This window comes from Elephas maximus, chromosome 26, assembly GCF_024166365.1.
Source record: "Elephas maximus indicus isolate mEleMax1 chromosome 26, mEleMax1 primary haplotype, whole genome shotgun sequence".
NCBI lineage: Eukaryota > Metazoa > Chordata > Mammalia > Proboscidea > Elephantidae > Elephas > Elephas maximus.
The window spans coordinates 23,755,598-23,779,681 of record NC_064844.1 but is presented as its reverse complement, the minus strand read 5'-3'; the positions used below and the strand labels follow the sequence as shown (position 1 = coordinate 23,779,681).

Here is a 24,084-nt window from a genome sequence, read left to right as displayed (position 1 = left end):
GCATTAGTAAGCTGAAATGGACTGGTATTGGCCATTTTGAATCAGACAATCATATAGTCTACTATGGTGGGAATGACAACTCGAAGAGGAATGGTGTTGCATTCATCGTCAAAAAGAATGTTTCAAGATCTATCCTGAAGTACAGCACTATCAGTGATAGGATAATATACATATGCCTACAAGGGAGACCAGTTAATACGCCTATTACTCAAATTTACGCACCAACCACTAGGGCCGAAGATGAAGAAACAGAAGATTTTTATCAGCTGCTGCAGTCTGAAATTGATCGAACATGCAATCAAGATGCATTGATAATTACTGGCAATTGGAATGCAAAAGTTAGAAACAAACAGGAAGGATCAGTAGTTGGAAAATATGGCCTTGGTGATAGAAACAATGCCGGAGATCGAATGATAGAATTTTGCAAGACCAATGACATCTTCATTGCAAATACCTTCTTTCAACAACATAAACGGCGACTATACACATGGACCTCGCAGGATGGAACACACAGAAATCAAATTGACTACATCTGTGGAAAGAGACGATGGAAAAGCTCAATATCATCAGTCAGAACAAGGCCAGAGGCCGACTGTGGAACAGACCATCAATTGCTCATATGCAAGTTCAAGCTGAAACTGAAGAAAATCAGAGCAAGTCCATGAGAGCCAAAATATGACCTTGAGTATATCCCACCTGAATTTAGAGATCATCTCAAGAATAGATTTGATGCATTGAACACTAGTGACCGAAGACCAGATGAGTTGTGGAATGACATCAAGGACATCATCCATGAAGAAAGCAAGAGGTCACTGAAAAGACAGGAAAGAAAGAAAAGACCAAGGTGGATGTCAGAGGAGACTCTGAAACTTGCTCTTGAGGGACAAGCAGCTAAAGCAAAAGAAGAATTCATGAAGTAAAAGAACTGAAGATTTCAAAGGGCTTCTCGAGAAGGCAAAATAAAGTATTCTAATGACTTTTTTTTTTTTTTTTAATGACATGTGCAAAGAGCTGGAGATGGAAAACCAAAAGGGAAGAACATGCTCGGCGTTTCTCAAGCTGAAAGAACTGAAGAAAAAATTCAAGCCTCGAGTTGCAATAGTGAAGGATTCCGTGGGGAAAATATTAAATGATGCAGGAAGCATCAAAAGAAGATGGAAGGAATACACAGTCATTTTACCGAAAAGAATTAGTCGATATTCAACCATTTGAAGAGGTGGCATATGATCAGGAACCGATGGTACTGAAGGAATTGATGGAATATCACTTGAGATGTTTCAACAAACAGATCCAGCGCTGGAGGTGCTCAATCGTCTATGCCAAGAAATATGGAAGACAGCTTCCTGGCCAACTGATTGGAAGAGATCCATATTTATGCCTATTCCCAAGAAAGGTGATCCAACCGAATGTGGAAATTATAGAACAATATTATTAATATCACACGCAAGCAAAATTCTGCTGAAGATCATTCAAAAATGGCTGCAGCAGTGTATGGACAGGGAACTGCCAGAAATTCAGGCCAGTTTCAGAAGAGGACGTGGAACCAGGGATATCATTGCTGATGTCAGATGGATCCTGGCTGAAAACAGAGAATACCAGAAGGATGTTTACTTGTGTTTTATTGATTATGCAAAGGCATTTGACTGTGTGGATCATAACAAACTATGGATAACACTGCGAAGAATGGGAATTCCGGAACACTTAAATGTGCTCATGAGGAACCTTTACATAGATCAAGAGGGAGTTGTTCGTGCAGAACAAGTGGATGCTGATTGGTTTAAAGTCAGGAAAGGTGTGTGTCAGGGTTGTATTCTTTCACCACACCTATTCAACCTGTATGCTAAACAAATAATCCGAGAAGCTGAAATATATAAAGAAGAACAGGGCATCGAGATTGGAGGAAGACTCATTAACAACCTGCATTATGCAGATGACACAACCTTGTTTGCTGAAAGTGAAGAGGACTTGAAGCACTTGCTAAAGAAGATCAAAGACCACGGCCTTCAGTATGGATTACACCTCAACATAAAGAAAACAAAAATCGTCACAACTGGACCAATGAGCAACATCATGATAAACAGAGAAAAGACTGAACTTGTCAAGGATTTCATTTTACTTGGATCCACAATCAACAGCCATGGAAGCAGCAGTCAAGAAATCAAAAGACGCATTGCACTGGGCAAATCAGCTGCAAAGGACCTCTTCAAAGTGTTGAAGAACAAAGATGTCACCCTGAAGTCTAAGGTGCACCTGACCCAAGCCATGGTATTTTCAATTGCATCATATGCATCTGAAAGCTGGACAATGAATAAGGAAGACCGAAGAAGAGTTGACGGCTTTGAATTGTGGTGTTGGCAAAGAATATTGAATATCCCATGGACTGTCAAAAGAACGAACAAATGTGTCTTAGAAGAAGTACAACCAGAATGCTCCTTAGAAGCAAGGACGGCGAGACTGCGTCTTACATACTTTGGACACATTGTCAGGAGGGATCAGTCCCTGGAGAAGGACATCATGCTTGGCAGAGTAGAGGGTCAGCAGAAAAGAGGAAGACCGTCAACGAGGTGGATTGACACAGTGGCTGCAACAATGAGCTCAAGCATAACAATTGTAAGGATGGCACAGGACTGGGCAGTGTTTCGTTCTGTTGTGCATAGGGTCGCTATGAGTCGGAACCAACTAGACGGCACCTAACAACAACCTGTATCTCCACCCCATAGACTCCAGCCACTCAGAGCTGGCCCTCCTGCTCCACCAATACGTTTCTCAATGATGTGGTGAAGACAATGTCCTTTGGGCCTTTTACAGGGACATAGTTAGAGGGTGAATCAGCCATCATAAGTCCATTCCAATACTGCTACCTCCCTAAGTCTTTGGATTTCTTCCCCTCTATTTTATCTACAAACTTCCGGGACTTCAACTTTATTTAGTGTGAGCCCCCATTGAGTGGAGGTTTCAGTTAACTGCCTCATCAAACTATTAGAACCTTTCCCAGCTGTTCGTCCTACTTCTGTACGGGGTCGAGTAGTTCACACCCCCTCCTCACCAAACTAATGTCCACCTGGAACCTGGGAATGTGACCTTATTTTGAAATGGGGTCTTTACGGAGGTAATTAGTTAAGGTGAGGTCATAGTTGTGTAGGTGGGCCTTAAGTCGACTATGAGTAGTGTCCTTATAAGGAGAGATACGGACAGAGACACACAAGGAGAACACCACGTGATGGTGGAGGCAGGGATTGGAGGGATGCATCTACAAACCAAGGAATGCCAAGGACTTGTAGCAACACCAGAAGAAAAAGACATGAAACACGTTCTCTTTTAGAATCTTTGGAGACAGCACAGCCCTACTGACACCTTGATTTTGGACTGCTAGCTTCCAGAGCTGTGAGAAAATAAATTTTTGTTTTAAGCCATTTGCTTGTGGTAATTTGTTACAGTAGCCCTAGGTAATACATAAATTAAATCCAGAACCATTGCTAAGTGTACCCGTGTCAATGAGTCCAGTTTGACTGAAAATCCTATTTGTCTCTCTCTAGTGTGACAGAATCCATTCTCTCATATTCTTTAGCATTACGTCACATACATTAGCAATGTTTGGAATTCTTCTAATTTGCCAGACCTTTTCTCCCCAGCTCCGAGGCCTGCTAGGTTGACGTTAGTTATGTTCCTAGAAGCAGTAAGAGGTAGCAGGGAGAGGGCATGAGGAAAACTGGTCACCACTTGGAAGGTAATGCTAGCTTAACCTCAGGGTCTTCAAGTCACACAACAGGCTCAGCAGCAAGGGAGCAGGAGCTGCTTCTGCTGGCCAAGGAGGCTCAGTGGGGTCTGAGGTGTTCTGTGTCATCTGAATGAATCCTTCCCTGTGTCTCCAAGAATTTGCACCTAGGAGACCTGTTAGGCTGTAATTTCAACTGATAGGATTCATCATCTGTCTCAGTAACCTAGAGCTGCCATAATAAAATACCACAAAGTGGGTGGCTCTAAAGAACAGAAATTTATTTTCTCACAGTTCTGATGGTTAGAAGTTCTAATCGGTCTTGGCCATGTGGGTCCTTTCCTGGGTCTCTTAGTTTCTGGTTACTGCCAGCAATCTTTGGCTCCTTATAGAAGTAGTTGCCTCCTTCATCCCGTGGTATCCGTCGTCTTCTTGTCTGTGACTCTGGTTCAGTGTCTGTTCTCTCCTATTATAAGCCACCACTCAGAAGGGAGTAAGATTAGGACCGACCCTACTCCAGTATGTGGTTGTCGTGTGCCATTGAGTCGATTACTTTAGCCAATAAAAAAAAGAAAAATGCTATTTTCAAACAAGGCCACACTCCTAAGTACAGGGGTTAGGACTTCAGCATATCTTTTGGAGGGACATAATTCAATCTGTAACAGCATCCTATAGGATCAAACTGCGAGTTTGCTTTTCAGCTACCTCAGTCCTGTGGCTACCAGAGGTGAGAGGTTCTCTTAGAATAGTCGTAATTCCGGCCACCTCCTACCATGCCTTAAACCAAGGCTTTGCAACTTTGGCACTGGTGACTTTTTGGGATAGATAATTCTTTGTTTTGAGGGGCTTTAGCAGTGTGATGGTTGTTATGTATCAACTTGGCTAGGTTATGATTTTCAGTGGTTTGGCAGACACTATGTACTCATTTTCCATTTTGTGATCTGATGTGAGCAGCCAATCAGGTGGAAGAGGAGTTTCCTTGGGGGGTGTGGCTCACACCCATGATACAAATGTCCTGGCCAAGCTCTCTCTCTCTTGATCCTGCATTTGTCTTGTCATCCTCTGACCTCCAGTTCCTGGGATGTAAGAAACCTTCAGCCTGCTGCCTGACCTGCAGATTTTGGGTTTGTCAACCCCTTCAACCATGTACGTCAGAACAAACCTCCAGCCTGCCACCTGACCCACGGATTTGGGACTTGCCAGCCTCCATAATTGTGTGAGCTATTTCCTTGAAATAAATCTCTCTCTACATATTTATATATATCCTTCACTGCTTTTGCTCCTCTAGAGAACCCAGTCTAAGACAAGCAGTATTCCTGGTCTCTACCCACTAGATACCAGTAGCATCTCCCCAAGTTTTGACAACCAAAAATATCTGAAGACATTGCCAAATGTCCCCTGGGAAGCAAAATCACCTCCAGTTGAGAACCACTGCCTTAACCCAAGAAATTAGGAACCTTGCTCTTTTTCGTTAAGCTGTCAAGTTCTGTAAAGCAGATGGCCTACACCATAGTGCTTGTATTCTTCAGGTTCTTGATATTTTCTATAGCAGTAGGGAAGCACAAGGGTAATGAATTGTTTCATCATTGCTGTAGGCTCCCTCTAATACTAGCTGCATCCTCTCCACCTTTAGCTCACCCAGGTCAGACAACCAATATCACATTCACATTTTTAAGAGTCTGTGGCCTGTACCCCTTCAGAGTATCACAGGTACAGGGGTATCAATCTCTGACTCAGAGTTCTAGTTGGCTTCTACTTTGGGCAGATGGGACTCACAAGGTGAGAAATTTTAGGAAGGCTGTTCAAGTGATACTAAAGCAGTTAAAAAGGTGAGTCACTATATCAGGGTATTAAAAAAATAAACTAAATTCGAAGATACATTTTCACCAGCTTGCTGTTTCTTCTTCTCAAGTAGTGAACACTACTTTAATTCCCATAAGAGTGAGACGATGATTTAGTAATGTTCTTAGAAAATAAGGAGACTTTATTTTCCATCACGTTGAAGGATATTGGCTTAATTCATATTGTTATTATTCCCACTGATGTTGTATATACATGGGACATAAAAATGTATTGCAAGTAAAAACTATTTTCATTCCAATGGAGAACATCATCATAGGTTTAAAAAATCTAGTTTAATATCAAAAGAATTTATACACAAAGGTTCCTACTTTTCTAAAAAATTGGTAGTTAAAAGATTATAACCAACCTTGTGTTGACTGTAATACATTTTATGTGAACTCATGAAAGCTTTTGCTTTAAAGTTGAAGCTTCTGCTCAGAAACAATGCACAGCAGAATGGATCTTTTTACACTCTGACAAAAAACTTCAGTCTTTTAGCTTAAATATTCATTACCTGCTCTTTGTCAGAAACATCAATTCCTTTGGATTATAAAGGAGAAACTGTCTTACTAAGAACCTGTGTCCAGCAACCACACTTCCTGCCTTTAGGAAATTTCTTTACTTGGAACTCTGGCACTGTGGGGAATCCTAGAGACAACATCTTCTACTGCACTACAGCTAAGACATATGGACTTGAACCTGGTCTACAGTAGTGAGACTGCTATAATCCAGAAGAGTGTGACTTCCTATATTTAGATATAAATGCGTCTGTTTTTCCAAGGCTAACTTTGTAGCATTCCACTGGCACCAAAGAGCCAAATGGTGACATTTTGTCTAAGCCCTCCTGGTTACTGGCTTGAATTGAAGAAGACACCGTCTCTGATGTGCCATTTTTTCCCTCAGGATTTAAGCACTTTTTAATTCCAGGTTCGTCGGGGTGGCTGCTCTTAGAATTCAAACGGATGCCGCTCTCTTCACAATCTTTAAGGCGCCTGTGGTGATCTTCGCTGAGTAACAAAACAACAGCTCCATCAACGCGAAGCACTCTGTGACAAAAAACAATAATTAGTATTTCTTTTTAGATAACCAACAATCACACTTGAAATATTTGGTATGTTTTAAATTTGAAATTTAATTTTATCTATTTAAATACAAGAATTCTGCTAATTAGGTAGCATCTTCCATAATGTATATTCATTATAGTAATTATGGAATCAATAGCACAAATCTGCCTTAATTATCTATTTTTACTCTACTTAAATGGCAAGCCTCAAAGTAATTTGTAGTCACATCCTACAAATGATTATACAAAGAATCCTAAAGAATGTATCGCTTTTTAAAGACAGTAAGTAAGCTGATGCAGAAGAAAGTCACCAGGAAAGAGTCAGGCCATGAATGAACAAAGGAATGGCAAAAGGGAAGACGAGAGAAGGAAGGGAAGAACTTGAAATGTCAGCTTTTTGAGGAGAATTCACTCACTCAATCATTCAGCCAGTCTTTATAGCACTTACATGGAAAAGTGATGAATAACATGCAGTCCTGTGAGTTGCTTAAAGATTACAGAGCAGTGGGAGAGAGAGGCAAGAAAAGAGTTAAAGAGTGTGAAAAATGCCATAATCAAGCAAGTCTGAGGTTCTTGGGAACACAATAGATGGGACCCAAACCCAGGCACATGGGAGTGGGGAAGATTTCCTGGAGGACAGGACGCCTAAACTATGAGTTCAAGGACAAGCAGGAGCTAGCCAGGCAAAGTGAGTGCTGGGGCTGGAGCAGGCAGAGGACACAGCAAAGTTGGGAAGAAGTGAAGAGAAGGAGGCACTCACCAGTTCAGCATGGGGATCACAGAAGGTGCTTCGGGGAGGACAGAGGAAAAGGAATTCAGGTGGAATGTGCTGAGGTACTTAAGGAACACTCAAGTGTGGATTCCAAGAGACAGCTGGATACACAGCCTGCAGGTAATAAGGCCAGGGTTGGAGACAGACGTAAAGAATTTTCAATATGAAATGGGAGATAAAGCCATAATGAGATCATCTGGGGTGACAGCCAAAGTGAGAAGAGAAAAAGGGTCAAAAAGCAGAAACTTAACATTTAAGGAGGGATAGAGGAGAAGTGCGACAGATATCCTGAGAGAAAATCTGGGCAATAGTGATGTCTTGGAAGTCAAAGGAATAAAGTGTCAAGAAGGAAATGGTCTCAGTAGGGTAAGATGCTGTAGCACTAACAAGTGACCACAAGATAAGTCAACCTGGGACAGCAATCTCAGTTGAGGGCAGGCGTAGATGCCAGTATGTGGAGGGGGTACTGGAAGGTCAGGAAGCAGAAATGTCAGGTGTAGATTATTCTTTCAAGAATATCAGTGTACAGGTAAGAAAACAGCGTGGCAGCGAGAGGATCAAGAGTTACAGGGAATCTTGTCAGGCTCAAGAAAGATCTCAGAAGCTTCTTGTCACTTAATTCATCAACAAATCTAGATAGTTCTATCTTCAAACTATGTCACAAATTCATCTACTTCTTCCCATCCTCATATTTTGCCTGGACTATTGCAACAATTTCCTGACAGTTCGTTTCCATTCTTGTTATTCTTCCCACTCTCTTCCTTCTCGGTTTCTACCCCAAACCTAAAATATAAATCCCTGCTAACTCTTCAGGACTTTCATTGTACTTAAATTAATTCTGAACATATGAGGCCCCTACAGGATCTGTTCCTCATCAACCTTCCCAACTTCATTGCCCGCTTGCTTCTACTTGCTCCAAACACACTGCCCTTCCTTCTGTTGTTCAAACTTACCAAGCTTTTTCTTATCTTAGGACATGTGGCCTTGCTAGTCACTCTGTACTTACCACTCATTCCCTGTGCTTTCTCATCCTTCGGGATCTCTGTGTTCAAATATAACCTCCTTGGAGAAGCCTTTCCCGACTACCTCTTAGTCACTCTCTAGCAAACTATGCTGTTTTATTTCCTTCACAGTACCAACTATGATCTGAAATTATCCTGTTTGTTGGTTTATTAATATCTGTTTTTCCACACTGAAATGCATATCCCACATGGGCAGGGACCTTGCCTGTCCTGTGTTCACGGTTATATCCCCAGTACCCAGGACAGCAATTGGGATATGCAAGACCTCCAGAAGTATCTGAGAAGGGGATGACTAAGTCTCCAGCAAAGCATGGGAGAGATGAAGAGGCTGAAATATAAGAGTGAGGAGTGGGCAGAGTGAGATCCCCTGAGGAGGCAGGAACTGAGAGGATAAACCCTGGGCTAGAAGAAAGAAGCCTCTTCTACTGAGAGAGGAGAGCGCAGATGTGGTTGTATACCATAGAACAGAAACAAGAAAGCATACAAATTGAAGAAAATATAATTAAAATCACACATATGAGATATAACTTTTTACCTGCTGTATTAACTAAGGCGAAAAAGACATGCTCAGGATGGCAAGGTTATGAAAAAACGAGTACTTTTGAACACAGAAATAGGTATAATTTTTGGAGGGACAGTAGTTTGGCAATAACTTATCAAAACTATAAAATGTGCACAGCCTTTGACTCACTCAGCCACATCACTTCTAGGAATTTATTCTAAGAAGATGTTAACACTAGTAGGAGTAGGAATAGGATAAGTGATGATCATGGTGATGATAGATAGCTAAGACTTGCTGAGCACTTGCTATGTGCCAGGCACTGTTTTAAATGCTTTGTATCATGGATCATTTGCTCCTCAGAACTATACTTTCAAGTATGCCCTATTAGCATCCCCATTTTGCAGATGAAGAAATTGAGGCACTGCAGTTTTACGTAATTTGGTCATGTAGTAAGTTTGAAAAGCTGTTTGTACAAGGATGTTAAGAACATTTGCGGTGCAGTGAATTGCTTTAATGTGGCCTTTCTAGCCATGGTGTTGTAACTTCTACAAAATGACTGAGTGGGACTATGCAAATAAAGTCCTTGTGGCCCACCAAGGGGATCAGACGGTTTTGTTAATGTAAATAAGGTGCATGGAACCCTTGTAAGAAATTGGTCAGTTTTACCATTCTGCTAGGCTTACAGGGAGCCAATCCCAGAGGCTGGAGGGGACCTCATTACCATTAAGAAGATCCAGGAGCAGAGCAGAGCACATCTTTCGGACTGGAGGTCCCTGCACTGAGAACCTCCTAGACCCAGCAGACACACAGCTGTAACATTCAAGACAGCACAAGATGGGACTGGCAGGCTAGGCTCACAGACTCATGGAACAAGAGAGTGGAGTGCCTTTGGGCACGAGGCTTCCTGGCAGAGTGAGATGCCTCCAGACTCTTACCGGTGGAGCTAAAGTGCTGTGTGACACTCACCTGAGTGGGGCAGAAGCCAGGCCCAAGAGTGAGGGCTGAGGGCCGAGAGTGAGGGTCAATGCCTGAGAAACAGGCATGCCTGAGGGCATGGCCGAGAAGAGCTGTCCTGATCGAAGAACTGCATCCTGAGTCCTTCCTATTACTTCCAGGCCGATCCTGAATTGTAATCTGTTACTTTCCTAATAAACCCGTAATTGTGAGTATGATCTGTGAGCTCTGTGTGGCCACTGCAACAAATTATCAAACCCAGTAGAGAGTGGTGTGGGAGGGATGGCTCATGTCAGAACTGGTAAAAAGGTTGGAGAGTGGAGGTATGTCTGATCTCCACCTCATAGGGATCAGCTTTGGACTGATGCTGATGATTGTCCACCCACCTTGTGAAGTTAGAGGACCTCTGATGCCATGCCATTTTTATAACACTGCTCTTTACTAAAATAAAGAATTAGAAATTACATAAATGTTCATCTGTAAGTACTGGTGATATAAGAGTACGTATACACATATAACATTATACAATGGCAAACACTGAAAATTATCATGTACATTATAACAACTATCTAGAAAGGACATTCATGACATTGTTCAGTGAAAAAAAGCAAGTATTAATAAATTGAGGGTGATCCTACTTAGATAAAGTGAAAAACATGTATCTATTTGTGTATATGAATGTGGAAATAAGCCTAGAAGGACTTTCATCAGTTTATTGTAAATTTCTTTCAAATAATGGAGAGAAGAATAAAGAAGTAAAAATCACCTCAAATCCTGCTATTCAGAGGTGGACATTTTTGATGGATGCCCTTCTAGGCATCTTTCCACGTACATATACACAGTATTTCTTCCTAATAAAGCTATTCAGAAAATATAGAGCAACACTTTCCAGTGTGTATTCCTCTGAACTGGAGCCCTGGTGGCCCAGGGCTACAGCTGCTAACCAAAGCTCAAATCCACCAGCTGCTCCTTGGAAACCCTATGGAGCAGTTCTACTCTGTCCTATGGGGTCACTATGAGTCAGCGTCAACCCCACAGCAATGGGTTTGGTTTTGGTTTTATTTCTCTGAACACTAGTATAGTGTGAATATTATCAAGTATTTTTTGAAAGGAGTTCCTGGGTGGTACAGTAGTTAATGCGCTCAGCTGCTAACTGGGAGGCTGGAGGCTCGAGTCTACCCAGGGGTCCTTTGGAAGAAAGGCTTGGCGATCTGCTTCCCAAAAATCTGCCACTGAAAACCCTATGGAGTAGTTCTACCCTGACACACATGGGGTCATCGTGAGTCAGAATCAAGGAGACAGCAACGGTTACTTCTTGAAAAAAAGAATTCTGTGGTCAGTAAGTTGGGGTTACTGTATCAAACAACATAAAAGAGATTTCTCTTTTGTGTGTTAACCTGCAAGACCAGGGTAGACCATACAAATAATCCTACATTATTTGGCCATGGAATGCCTTAGGAATTAACCTTTTACCACAAATCCTGTGCTCCAGGCCCTCTGATGATGTTCCTTGCACATGCCTTTTGCTTAGCTATTCACTCAAGAAATACTTACTGGACATCTGTACGTATAAAACATGGTGTGTCCACCCTTTTAATTCTTTCCAAACTTCCAAATCTCACTGAAATCTTGCCTCTTCCATGAAGCTATCTCAAGCCTCTTTGGCATGCAATGACTTCATTCAAGATGAGCAAGCTGAATTTCTAAATTTGCTCATACGCTTTGGTTATATTTAGAGCAAAGCTCAAATCCTCTGGATTCCTCACAATGCTTTGTACTCATGAAATGGTTACTGCTTGAATAAGTTAAAGCAGGAAACGATTAAACTGAGACTGCACAGCTCAGGCCACCAGAGCAATCATCTATGTGACAATCTCTAATTCTGATGGCATGTCCTTCCTCGAAGAATCAAGTTCTGTGTTACATACAGGACCAACTATTTCCACTGCTTATTACTGTTAACCTGACTATACTAGGCCCAAGATGGAATGACTTATGCTAAGCCCCACGCTGGCAAACAGAAACCTAGCTAGTTTCTATTTCCTGTAAATGCCTGATCTTCTCAGGAGCCGAAACCTAAGTCTACCAGTCCGCACTTGCCACCTCAGCTACAGTATATAACCTAGTTATGAAATTGAAACTAACCAATCACTTATTATCATTTTTTTTTATTGTGCTTTAAGTGCAAGTTTACAAATCAAGTCAGTCTCTCATTCGTATACATTCGTATACACCTTGCTATGTACTCCTAGTTGCTCTCCCCCTAATGAGACTGCACATTCCTTCTCTCTACCCTGTATTCCTCTGGTCCATCCAGCCAGCTTCTGTCCCCCCTTGTCTTCTCATCTCCCCTCCAGACAGGAGCTGCCCACACAGTCTCATGTGTCCACTTGAGCCAAGAAGCTCACTCCTCACCAGCATCATTTTCTATCCCATAGTCCAATCCCTGCCTGGAGAGTTGGCTTTGGGAATGGTTCCTGTCTTGGGTTAAGAGAAGGTCTGGTGACCATGACCTCTGGGGTCCCTCTAGTCTTAGTCAGACCATTAAGTCTGGTCTTTTTACAAGAATTTGAAGTCTGCATCCCATTGCTCTCCTGCTCTATCACGGATTCTCTGTTGTGTTTGTTCCCTGTCAGGGCAGTATTGGTTGTAGCTGGGCACCATCTAGTTCTCCTCGTCTCAGGCTGATGCAGTCTCTGATTTATGAGGCCCTTTCTGTCTCCTGGGCTCATAATTACCCTGTGTCTTTAGTGTTCTTCATTCTCCTTTGCTCCAGGTGGGCTGAGACCAATTGATGCATCTTAGATGGCCGCCTGCTAGCCTTTAAGACCCCAGATGACACTCACCAAAGTGGGATGCAGAATGTATTCTTAATAGATTTTATTATGCCAGTCGACCTAGATGTCCCCTGAAACCATGGTCCTCAGACCCCTGCCCCTGGTACTCTGGCCTTCAAAGCATTCAGTTTATTCAGGAAACTTCCTTGCTTTTGGTTTAGTCCAATTGTGCCAACCTCTCCTATAGTGTGTTGTTTTTCCCTTCACCTAGAATAGTTCTTGTCTACCATCTAATTAGTGAATACTCCTCTCCTTCCCTCCCTCCCTACCCTGTAACCATCAAAGAATATTTTCTTCTGTGTTTAAACTATCTCTTGAGTTCTTATAATAGTGGTCTCCCACAATATTTGTCCTTTTGCAACTGACTAATTTCACTCAGCATAATGCCTTCCAGATTCCTCCATGTTATGAAATGTAAAACTAATCAATCACTTTTTGCCTAGCGTTATTTCTTTGTTCTTACACCACTTTGCCCGTATAACTCTGGTCTCTTCCACTTGGCTGTCGGAGCTCTTGTCTGACTTCCTGACCAGATGCTCCCCCCAACTCCAATTCATGAATTGCAAATAGAGCTTATGAGTTGGTACACAAATTTAATCTTGTGGAAATCTTTTTTTTAACATTATGAACAGGTTTACTCCAAAGCCTGCACTGTTAACCACTATATTTTGTCACATTGCCGTAGAAACTTCAAACCTAAAGCCAAAAGTCAAACCACAAAGGTTAGGGACAAGTGGCATGAATGCTTGGTCACAGAGGAAAAAAAAAATTTCCTTAATCAAATACATACACTTTGAACTGATTCTATTAAAGTCAACTTGAATTATACTTGCTATCTTAAATACCTTCCTGATTCTCAGGTAAATATTTAAATCTGCCACAATGTGAGGGCAATCATATTTACTACTGTCTCATTTTCAACTGTTGTTAGGTGCTGTGGAGTTGGATAGGACTCATAGTCAACCCCATGTACAAGAGAATGAGATGCTGCCCATCCTGCGCCATCCTCACAATCATTGCTATGTGTGAACCCACTGCTGCAGCCATTGTGTCAATCCATCTCTTTGAGGGTCTCCCTCTTTCTTGATGATACTCTACTAAGCATGATATCCTTCTTCAGGGATTGGTTCCTCCTGATAACTTGCCCAAAGTACGTGAGATGAAAGTACGTGAGATGAAGTCTTGACATCCTCGTTTATAAGGAGCATTCTGGCTGTACTTCTTCCAAGACAGATTTATTCGTTCTTTTGGTAGTCCATGGTATATTCAACATTTTTCAGCAACACTGTAATTCAAATGCATCAATTCTTCGGTCTTCCTTATTCATTGCCCAGCTTTCATACGCATATGAGGCAACTGAAAATACCTTGGACTGTGTCAGGTGCACCTTAGTTCTCAAAGTGTGACACCATTGCTTTTTAACACTGTAAAGAGGTCTTTTGCAACAGATTTGCCACATGCAATACATCGTTTGATTTCTTGCTTTTTCCATGGGCACTGATGGTGGATCCAAGTAAAATAAATTTCTTGACAACTTTAATCTTTTTTCCATTCATCGTGATATTGTTTATTGGTCTAGTTGTGAGGATTTTCGTTTTAGGTCTAATCCATACTGAAGGCTACAGTCTTTGCTCTTCAACAGTAAGTGCTTCAAGTCCTCTTCGCTTTTAGCAAGCAAGGTTGTGTCATCGGCACACTGCAGGTTGTTAATGAGTCTTCCTCCAATCCTGATGCTACGCTCTTTTTCATACAGTCCAGCTTCTTGGATTATTTGCTGATCACATAGATTAAATAAGTATGGTGAAAGGGTACAACCTGATGTGCACCTTTCCTGACTTTAAATCAAACAGTATCCCCTTGTTCTGTTTGAATAACTTCCTCTTGGTTAATGTACACGTTCCACATGAGCACAATTAAGTGTTCTGAAGTTTCCATTCTTTGCCATGTTATACGTAATTGGTTATGATCCATACAGTTGAATGCCTTCGCATAGTCAATAAAACAGATAAACATCTTTCTGGAATTCTCTGCTTTTAGTCAAGATCCATGTTTTATCAGCAATGATATCCTTTGTTACATATTTTCTTCTGAATTGGGCTTGAATTTCTGGCAGTTCCTGTCGATGTACTGCTGCAGCCATTTTTGAATTATCTTCAGCGGAATTTTACTTGAGTGCGACACTGATATTGTTCAATAATTTCTGTCTTCTGTTGGATTGCTTTTCTTTGGAATGGGCATGTATCTTAGTTATCTAGTGCTGCTATAACAGAAATACCACAAGTGGATGGCTTTAACAGAAAGATTTGTTTCCTCACAGTAAAAAGGGGGCTAAAATTCCAAATTCAGGGTGTCAGCTCCAGGGGAAGGATTTCTCTCTCTGTTGGCCTTCTCATCAATCTTCCCCTAGACTAGGAGCTTCTATGTGCAGGGACCCCAGGTCCGAAGGATGTGCTTTGCTCCTGGCACTGCTTTCTTGGTGGTATGAGGTCCTCTTGTCTCTCTGTTCACTTCTCTCTTTTATCTCAAGAGATTGCCTCAAAACACAATCCAATCTTGTAGACTGAGTCCTGCCTCACTAATACAACCGCTACCTATCCTCCCTCATTAACATCACAGAGGCAGGATTTACAACATATAGGAAAAGCACACAATACGGGAATCATGGCCCAGTCAAATTGATAAACACATTTTTGGGGGGACATAATTCAATCTATGACAACATGTATATGGATCTCTTCCAGTCAGTTGGCCAGGTAGCTGTCTTCCAAATTTTTCAGCACAGATGAGTATGTGCTCTTAGAACTTTGCAGCATTCCACTGGAATTTTCAATTAGCAAAGAATCAAAACCAAAACCAGCCCAGAGAAAGGCAAGCTGGTATAATTTTACTAGTGCTGAAAGGGCTATCTACTCAAAATACTGCCTTTCACTGACTTGTGGGCATGTCTAAAATATGCAGCATTAGATTTTTGTTTAGGTTAAGCCATTATTTCTCTGAAAAGTCCCAGCTTAAATGCAAGTATCTTACTACGAGTTGGCTTGTTAGTACGGGTGATGAATTCCCTAGTTGGGCTTGAAGGCTGTGGTTATTAACTCTGCCGCACAACAGAATCACCTTGGAAGCTTTTAAGAAATACAGACAGCCAGGTCCCTCCCAGATCAATTAAATCAGGGCAGGGGTAGGGTAGGGGGAAGACAAGATGCGGTGAATAGGGAGGCATCAGTATTTTTTTTAAAGTTCCCAAAATTATTTTAGTATGAAGCCAGGGTTGCAAAATGTGCTCGCGAGGAACGTGATGTGGGTCCAAATGGCGTGTAAGTGTTATGAAAGGTCTGACTTACAGGTGCTGCTCAGACAGAGAAGTCTCAGGTTATACATCAAAAATTGGGTAACTGCGTAACAGAGGAAGTTGCTTAAAAAAAAAGACTATCCAAAAACAGGTGTGGAGCACACGACTCACAAACTGGAGGTGAGAGGCTCTTAGCTGGGTTCAAAATTCACCTCAAACTTTAATTTTCCTTACAGAATGTCAGCCTTGATACTGCATTGTCTCCACTCAAAACACATAGCTCATTCTTTCAACTGGCAACACATGATTTATACAGCAGGCTCTTGACCACATATGTTCCCCTGCTCTGTCATATGCCCAGCTGAGACAATTCAGTATGAACTGATCACTTATTCATAGCCATTCATTCCTGTAGATATTTTAGGATCTATCAACTTAGATAATCAGAAAAATATCTACCCAGGTCTCACTGGTGGAACCTCTGAGAGAGATACTTTCACTGAGTTATATTCCCTTAGGTAGACATGAAAAACCATAACATGAGTTAACACTGATGCCTTTTCATTTCATGACCAATAATGAAGGTGGTATCACTCTGCATTGCTGACTGCTCCTTATATAAATTCTGTTCTGTTGTTAAGTAGCTGTGGATCTTGAGAAAGTTCATCTTTCTGGGCCTTAGTTTCCTCATCTGTAAAAGGTGGGGGATAACACATACCAGACAGGGGTTTTGTGAGGATTTGAACTAAATATGTAAATTATGTAGCACAGTGACTAAAGCACAGTAGGTATTCAAATTTCAGCCACTAATAAAAAACAATGTTTCTTTTCTGAAGAAAACTTACAGTGTAAGATGATCAGGAATTACCATTTCAATTATAAACTTCTGATTTGAAACTTTTAGAAAATCAAGCTTCAAAATCTCTGGGAAATTACTATAACGTAATCAAACCTTAATTGAAGAGCTATGGTATATTCCGGTCAAATGCTCAGTGGTTCAAAAATTATGGAAATATGTTCTACATCTTACCTTTCCATTTCTTGTAAAATGCTTTTGATGTCTTTTCCTAACTTAAACTTCTTCCCAAATGGAATGTCAGAAATAATAATATTGACACTTTCTGAAGGCAATGGCAATTCTGAAATATACAAATCAAAGCATTCTATTACAGCAACTTCAAATATGTACAATCCAAATAATGAGAAAACTGAAGTACAAAGAATTATTTTTGCATAGTAAATAAAACTTAGTGTTGTTAATAGTGTTTCTAAGGAATCAACGAGATCCTGAAATACTTTCTAAATCACTAAAGATTAAGATGGTTCAGTTACTGAATTCTGTTCTTTGAAAATTGTTTTTTTCAAGTATGATAAAATATGACACAAGTTGAGCAGAATTTTTAATTAATCAGAAAATCCAATTCTCTAAACATATTACCTGAATAGAAAGCTGCCATATCTAGGAAGAAATGTATTAAGATATCTAGAAAAACCTTTTATAAAATTATTTTCTACAACATTACATCAGATACCATTCAGGATTCTGCAAACACAACAAAAAGAAAAATTCACAAAAAGTCCCTGAGTTCATGTAGCTTTTATTCCATGGAGTGGAGATTATTAATAAGAAAATATATACTATAATGACTTTTAGTAAAAGCTATTATGAAGAAAAGTAAGACATACCAATTTCCCCACACATTGTGAGATCCTTGAAAACTAAATGTTTGGTTTTAAATAATATATGTGGATAATATCAAATTATGTATAATATTGCAAAGAATAGGAATTCCAGAACACTTAACTGTGCTCATTTGGAACCTGGAACCTGTACATAGACCAAGAGGCAATTATTTGAACAGAACAAGGGGATGCTGCCTGTTTTAAAGTCAGGAAAGGTGTGTGTCAGGGTTGTACCCTTTCACCATTTTTATTCAGTTTGTACACTGAGCAAATAATCCAAGAAACTGGACTATATGAAGAATAGGGCATCAGTATTGGCTGAAGACTCATTAAAAACCTGCTTTACGCAGATGACACAATCTTACTTGCAGAAAGTGAAAAGGACTTGAAGCACTTACTGATGAAGATCAAAGCCTATAGCCCGCAATACCGATTACACCTCAACATAAAGAAAACAAAAATCCTTACAACTGAACCAATAAGCAACATGATGACAAATGGAGAAATGACTGATGTTGTCCAAGATTTCATTTTGCTTGGATCCACAATTAACACCCGTGGAAGCAGCAGTCAAGAAACCAAATTACATATTGCATAGGGCAAATCCACTGCAAAAAGACTTCTTTAAAATGTTAAAAAGCAAGTGTCACTTTGAGAACTAAGGTGTGCCTGACGGAAGCCATGGTACTTTCAATCACCTCATATGCATGCAAAAGCTGGGCTATGTATGAGTAAGGAAGACAGAAAAGAATTGATGTCTTTGAATTACGGAGTTGGCAAAGAATATCAACTATACATACTACGGACTGCCAGAGGAATGGACAAGTCTGTCGTATAAGAGGTACAGCCAGAAAGTCACTTAGAAACAGGAATGGTGACTTCATCTCAGCTACTTCGCACATGTTATCAGGAAGGCCTAGTCCCTGGAGAAAGACATCACGCTTGGTAGAGTGTCAGGAAAAAAAGAGGAAGACCCTCAGTGAGATAGATTGACATACTGCCTGCAACAATGGGCTCGAACATAGCAATGATTGTGAGGATGGCTCAGGACCAGACCGTTTCCTTCTGGTGTACACTGGGTCGCTATGAGTCGGAACTGACTTGACAGCACCTAACAACAACAACATAGTTGTTCTCTGTCTGAATAAGTTCTTTTAACATTTCTTATAGTTCTGGTCTGTTACTGATGAATTGTTTTAGCTTTTGTAGTCTAAAAAAAAGTCTAAGAAAGTATTATTTGTTTTTGAAAATATTTTTTCTGTATGTATTTTTATATTCATTATATTATCATTTTCAGTATTTTTTTTTCTTATTCCTGACATTCTTAGACTTTGTTTTTTTTAATTGTGTTTAGGTAAAAGTTTACGGCTAAAGTTAATTTCTCATTCAAAAATTTATACACATATTGTTTTGTGAATTTGGTGGCAATCCCCACAATGTGACATCACGCTCCCACTTCCCACCCCAGGTTCCCTGTGTGCATTTGTCCATTTCCTATTCCTTCCTGCCTTCTTGTCTTTCAGGCAGGAGCTGCCCATTTGGTGTCACATATTTGATTGAACTAAGAAGCATGTTCTTCACATGTGTTATTTTTTGTTTTATATGCCTGTCTAATCTTTCTCTGAAAAGGGGGCTTTGGGAGAAAGGCTTTCTTGTGCTGTCTTTTGGCTGCATTATTTCTGACCAGAGGTTTGTTGTCATTCTTATCTTAATATCACATTATGTAATGTTTGTTTTTCACATTAAAAAAAAATAAATAAATAAAATAAAATAAAATAAAATAAAATTATTTTCTACAACATTACATTTTTAAGGGGGACTCCGACAGGTTAGGAACATGTATGCATGTTCTAAGACCAGAGAAAAGGCTACATAATTAATAATCGACAGAATGAATATTACCACTAAACAAAATTCCATGAATGTCTGATTATCGGATCTAAATTTCTTCCTCATCTTAGCATATGCTTCTCAGAAATCAGATTATCATAATAAGGTAACAGACACAATCTTAGCATCTACCTTTTCGGAATATACTTCCACTTTCCACTTATTTTCTCACCCTTTGTCTAAATTAAGTTAAATATTCATAGGTAGAAGATGTCTTAATTTTCATTTTGAGTAGCCTCTGATTTTATAGAAATGTAATAAAATTTAAAGAATATTTACTAAGAGAAACTAAATACCATATAAATTTTTGTTGGCAGGAAATTAAAAAAAAAAACAAAAAACTCTTTGTTATCTGAGAAAGTGAAGTCTACTACTTCCTAGATTTCTCCAAGTTCTCTTGTCTGAGTTTAGTAGAAAAAAATAAGAGTAGGTTAATAGGGGGGAAAAAAAAAAAACCCAGGATAATATTCTTTTAAACCTAGACAAAAATACTTTTTTTTCCCAAGTTATGTTTTAAGTTAATGTACTCATTTTTTTTTTTACTCATTAGTTTTAGGGAGTTTATATAAGACACACCTGTTTGAATAATACTTCTATGCTCTTCACAAAGCTATTGAAGACACTGAACAAACACACTAGACGCTGAAAGCAATTATGTTTATTAGACGTTTTATATATACATATATATATATATATATATATATATATATATATATATATATATATATATATACACACACACCATGTAGTACATGGAACCATGTAGTAAATTTACTGGAGTTTAATGCCACATCTTTCTTTTGCCTTACAACACAAAATATGTATCACCACATGAATGAGCTACCAGGCAATATAACACCAAGTTTGTCCTGGTCTGGTAACAATTTTTTCTTCTAGTTGGTCTCCATTTTTTTTTACCTGCAACTCTCCTAATCTATACTGCATAATTTGCTGAGCCACTGTAAATAATTTTAGAAGTTGGAAGAATGAACACTTCACATAAAAGTAGAAGAAAATACACCATCTCACCGCGGCATTATACTGCGGCATTACTGGCACAAATCAAAAAACCAGGAAATAACAAATGTTGGAGATGGAGAGGCTGTGGGAGACTGGAACTCTCACGCACTGCTGGTGGGAATGCAAAATGATACAACCATTCTGGAAAATGATATGGCACTTCCTTAGAAAGCTAGAAATAGAAATACCATATGATCCAGCAATCCCACTCCTAGGAATATATCCTAGAGAAATAAGAGTTGTCACATGAATAGACATATGCACACCCACGTTCACTGCAGCACTGTTCACGAAAGCAAAAAGATGGAAACAACCTAGATGTCCAGCAACAGATGAATGGATAATCAAACTGTGGTACAAACACACAATGGAGTATTATGCAAGGATAAAGAACAATGATGAATCTTTGAAGCATTTCATAACATGGATGAAACTGAAGGACATTATGCTGAGTGAAATAGTCAGTCACAAAAGGATAAATAGTGTATGAGACCATTACTGTGAAAACTCATGAAAAGGCTTACAAACAAAAAGAAACAATCTTTGATGGTTACAAGGGAGGGCAGGGATGGGGATGGAAAAACACTAAATAGACAATAGTTAAGTTCTAACTTTGGTGAAGGGTAAGACAGTACACAATATTGGAGAAGCCAGCACAACTTGTACAAGGCAAGGTCATGGAAACTCCACAGACACACCCAAACTCTCTGAGGGACCGAATTGCTGGGCTGAGGCTATGGGGACCATGGTCTCAGGGACATCTAGCTCAATTAGCATAACACAGTTTATAAAGAAAATGTTCTACATTCTACTTTGGTGAGTAGCATCTCGGGTCTTAAAAGCCTGTGGACAACCCTCTAGGATTCTCCACTGGTCTCACCCCTCAGGGAGCAAGGAAGAATAAAAAAAACTAAAGATATAAAGGAAAGATTAGTCCAAAGGACTAATGCACCACATCTACCATGGCCTCCACCAGACTGAGCACAGTAGAACTAGATGGTGCCCGGCTACCACCAATGACTGCTATGACAGGGATCACAACAGAGAGTCCTGGACAGAGCTGGAGAAAAATATAGAACAAAATTCTAACTCAAAAAGAAAGACCAGGCTTGCTGGATGACAGAGACTGGAGAAACCCTGAGACTATAGTCTCTGGACACCCTTTCACCTTGGTAATGAATTCACTCCTGAGGTTTACTCTTTAGCCAGATATTGGACAGGCCCAAAAAACAAAATGTGACTAAAGGGGCATACTGGCCCAGGGGCAAGGACTAGAAGGCAGGAGGGAAGAGGAAAGCTAGTAATAAGGAACTCAAGGTTGAGAAGGTAGAGTGCTGACATGTTGTGGGGCTGTTAACCAAAGTCATAAAACAATATGTATACTAACTGTTTAACGAAAAACTGATTTGTTCTGAAAACCTTCATCTAAAGTACAATAAAAAAAAGTAGAAAAAAATAATTTTTTTCAAAAAGTTCCAGAACTAAGAAGCGCCATCTTCCAATAGAGCATAAGGTAAGCTTTTGTTCATGTTGACTCAGAATGCAGGCTCTGGTGTCAGGCAGTTTGAGCTTGGCTCTGCCACTTACTAGCTATGGGACTTTGAGAAATTACTGCTTTAGCTTCCTCATCCATAAAGTGGAGTAACAGTACCTACCTCAGAAGTTAATAAATGAGGTAATATATGGACAGCATTTAGCACAGTGCCTACCACATAGTGAGCACTCAATAAATGTTAGCTATTACTGTGTTGAAACCCTGGTGGTGTAGTGATTAAGTGCTACAGCTGCTAAACAAAGGGTCATCAGTTCAAATCCACCAGGCGCTCCTTGGAAACTCTACGGGACAGTTCTACTCTGTCCTATAGGGTCGCTATGAGTCGGAATTGACTCGACGGCACTAGGTTTTTTTTTTTTTTTATTACTGTGGTTATTATTTATTTTTTGAGTTTTTAAAATAATTTTTATTGTGCTTTAAGTTAAAGTTTACAAATCAAGTCAGTCTCTCACACAAAAACTTATATACATCTTGCTAAAAATAAAAATAAAAACTTATATATATCTTGCTACATACTCCCAAATACTCTCTCCCTCCACTCTTTTTCTTCGTGTCCATTTCACCAGCTTCTAACCCCCTCTGCCCTCTCATCTCCCCTCCAGGCAGGACATGCCAACATAGTCTCCAGTGTCCACCTGATCCAAGAAGCTCACTCCTCACAGCATCACTCTCCAACCCATTGTCCAGTTCAATCCATGTCTGAAGAGTTGGCTTCAGGAATGGTTCCTGTTCTGGGCCAACAGAAGGTCTGGGGGCCATGACCACCGGGGTTGCTCTAGCCTCAGTCAGACCATTAAGTCTGGTCTTTTTATGAGAATTTGGGTTCCGCATGCCACTGCTCTCCTGCTCCCTCAGGGGTTCTCTGTCCTGTTCCGTCACGGCAGTCATCGGTTGTGGCTGGGCACCATCTAGTTCTTCTGGTCTCAGGACGATGTAGTTTCTGGTTCATGTGGCCCTTTCTGTCTCTTGGGCTCATAATTACCTTGTGTCCTTGGTGTTCTTCATTCTCCTTTGATCCAGGTGGGTTGAGACCAATTGATGCATCTTAGATGGCTGCCTGCCAGTGTTTAAGACCCCAGATGCCACCGTTCAAAGTGGGATGCAGAATGTTTTCTTAACAGATTTTATTATGCCAATTGACTGAGATGTCCTCTGAAACCATGATCCCCAAAACCCTGCCCCTGCTACACTGGCCTTCGAAGCAGTCAGTTTATTCAGGAAACTTCTTTGCTTTTGGTTTAGTCCAGTTGTGCTGACCTCCCCTGTATTGTGTGCTGTCTTTCCCTTCACCTAAAGTAGTTCTTATCTAATACGCCTTTTCCCACCCTTCCTCCCTCTCCCCTCTCGTAACCACAAAAGAATGTTTTCTTCTCAGTTTAAACTATTTCTCAAGTTCTTATAATAGTGGTCTTATACAATATTTGTCCTTTTGCAACTAGCTAATTTCACTCAGCATAATGCCTTCCAGGTTCCTCCATGCTATGAAATGTTTCACAGATTCCTCACTGTTCTTTATAGATGCGTAGTATTCCATCGTGTGAATATACCATAATTTATTTATCCATTCATCCGTTGATGGGCAGCTGGGTTGCTTCCATCTTTTTGCTATTGTAAACAGTGCTGCAATAAACATGGGTGTGCATATATCTGTTTGTGTAAACGCTCTTATTTCTCTAGGGTATATTCTGAGGAGTGGGATTACTGGATCGTATGGTAGTTCTATTTCTAGCTTTTTAAGAAAACACCAAATCGATTTCCAAAGTGGTTGTACCATTTTACATTCCCACCAGCAGTGTATAAGTGTTCCAATCTCTCCACAGCCTCTCCAACATTTATTGTTTTGTGTTTTCTGGATTAATGCCACCCTTGCTGGAGTGAGATGAAATCTCATTGCAGTTTTGATTTGCATTTCTCTAATGGCTAATGATTGTGAGCATTTC

At 40.2% G+C, this 24,084-nt stretch overlaps 1 protein-coding gene across 9 annotated transcripts in view; it reads right to left on the bottom strand.

The window, feature by feature from the left end:
- Positions 1 to 5,735: 5,735 nt before the first annotated feature.
- The window catches only part of THUMPD2 (THUMP domain containing 2), a 65,162-nt gene continuing 46,813 nt past the window's right edge, over positions 5,736 to 24,084 (bottom strand). The window contains exons 9-11 of one of the 9 annotated variants that reach the window (XM_049870327.1): positions 17,027 to 17,135; positions 10,257 to 10,311; positions 6,516 to 6,603 (exon numbers count right to left, since the gene is read on the bottom strand). In XM_049870327.1, coding sequence (XP_049726284.1) covers positions 10,266 to 10,311; positions 17,027 to 17,135 — 155 coding nt within the window. In that variant the 3' untranslated portion in view covers positions 6,516 to 6,603; positions 10,257 to 10,265. The other 8 variants (XR_007515520.1, XM_049870324.1, XM_049870323.1 and 5 more) reach the window with 8 other exon arrangements.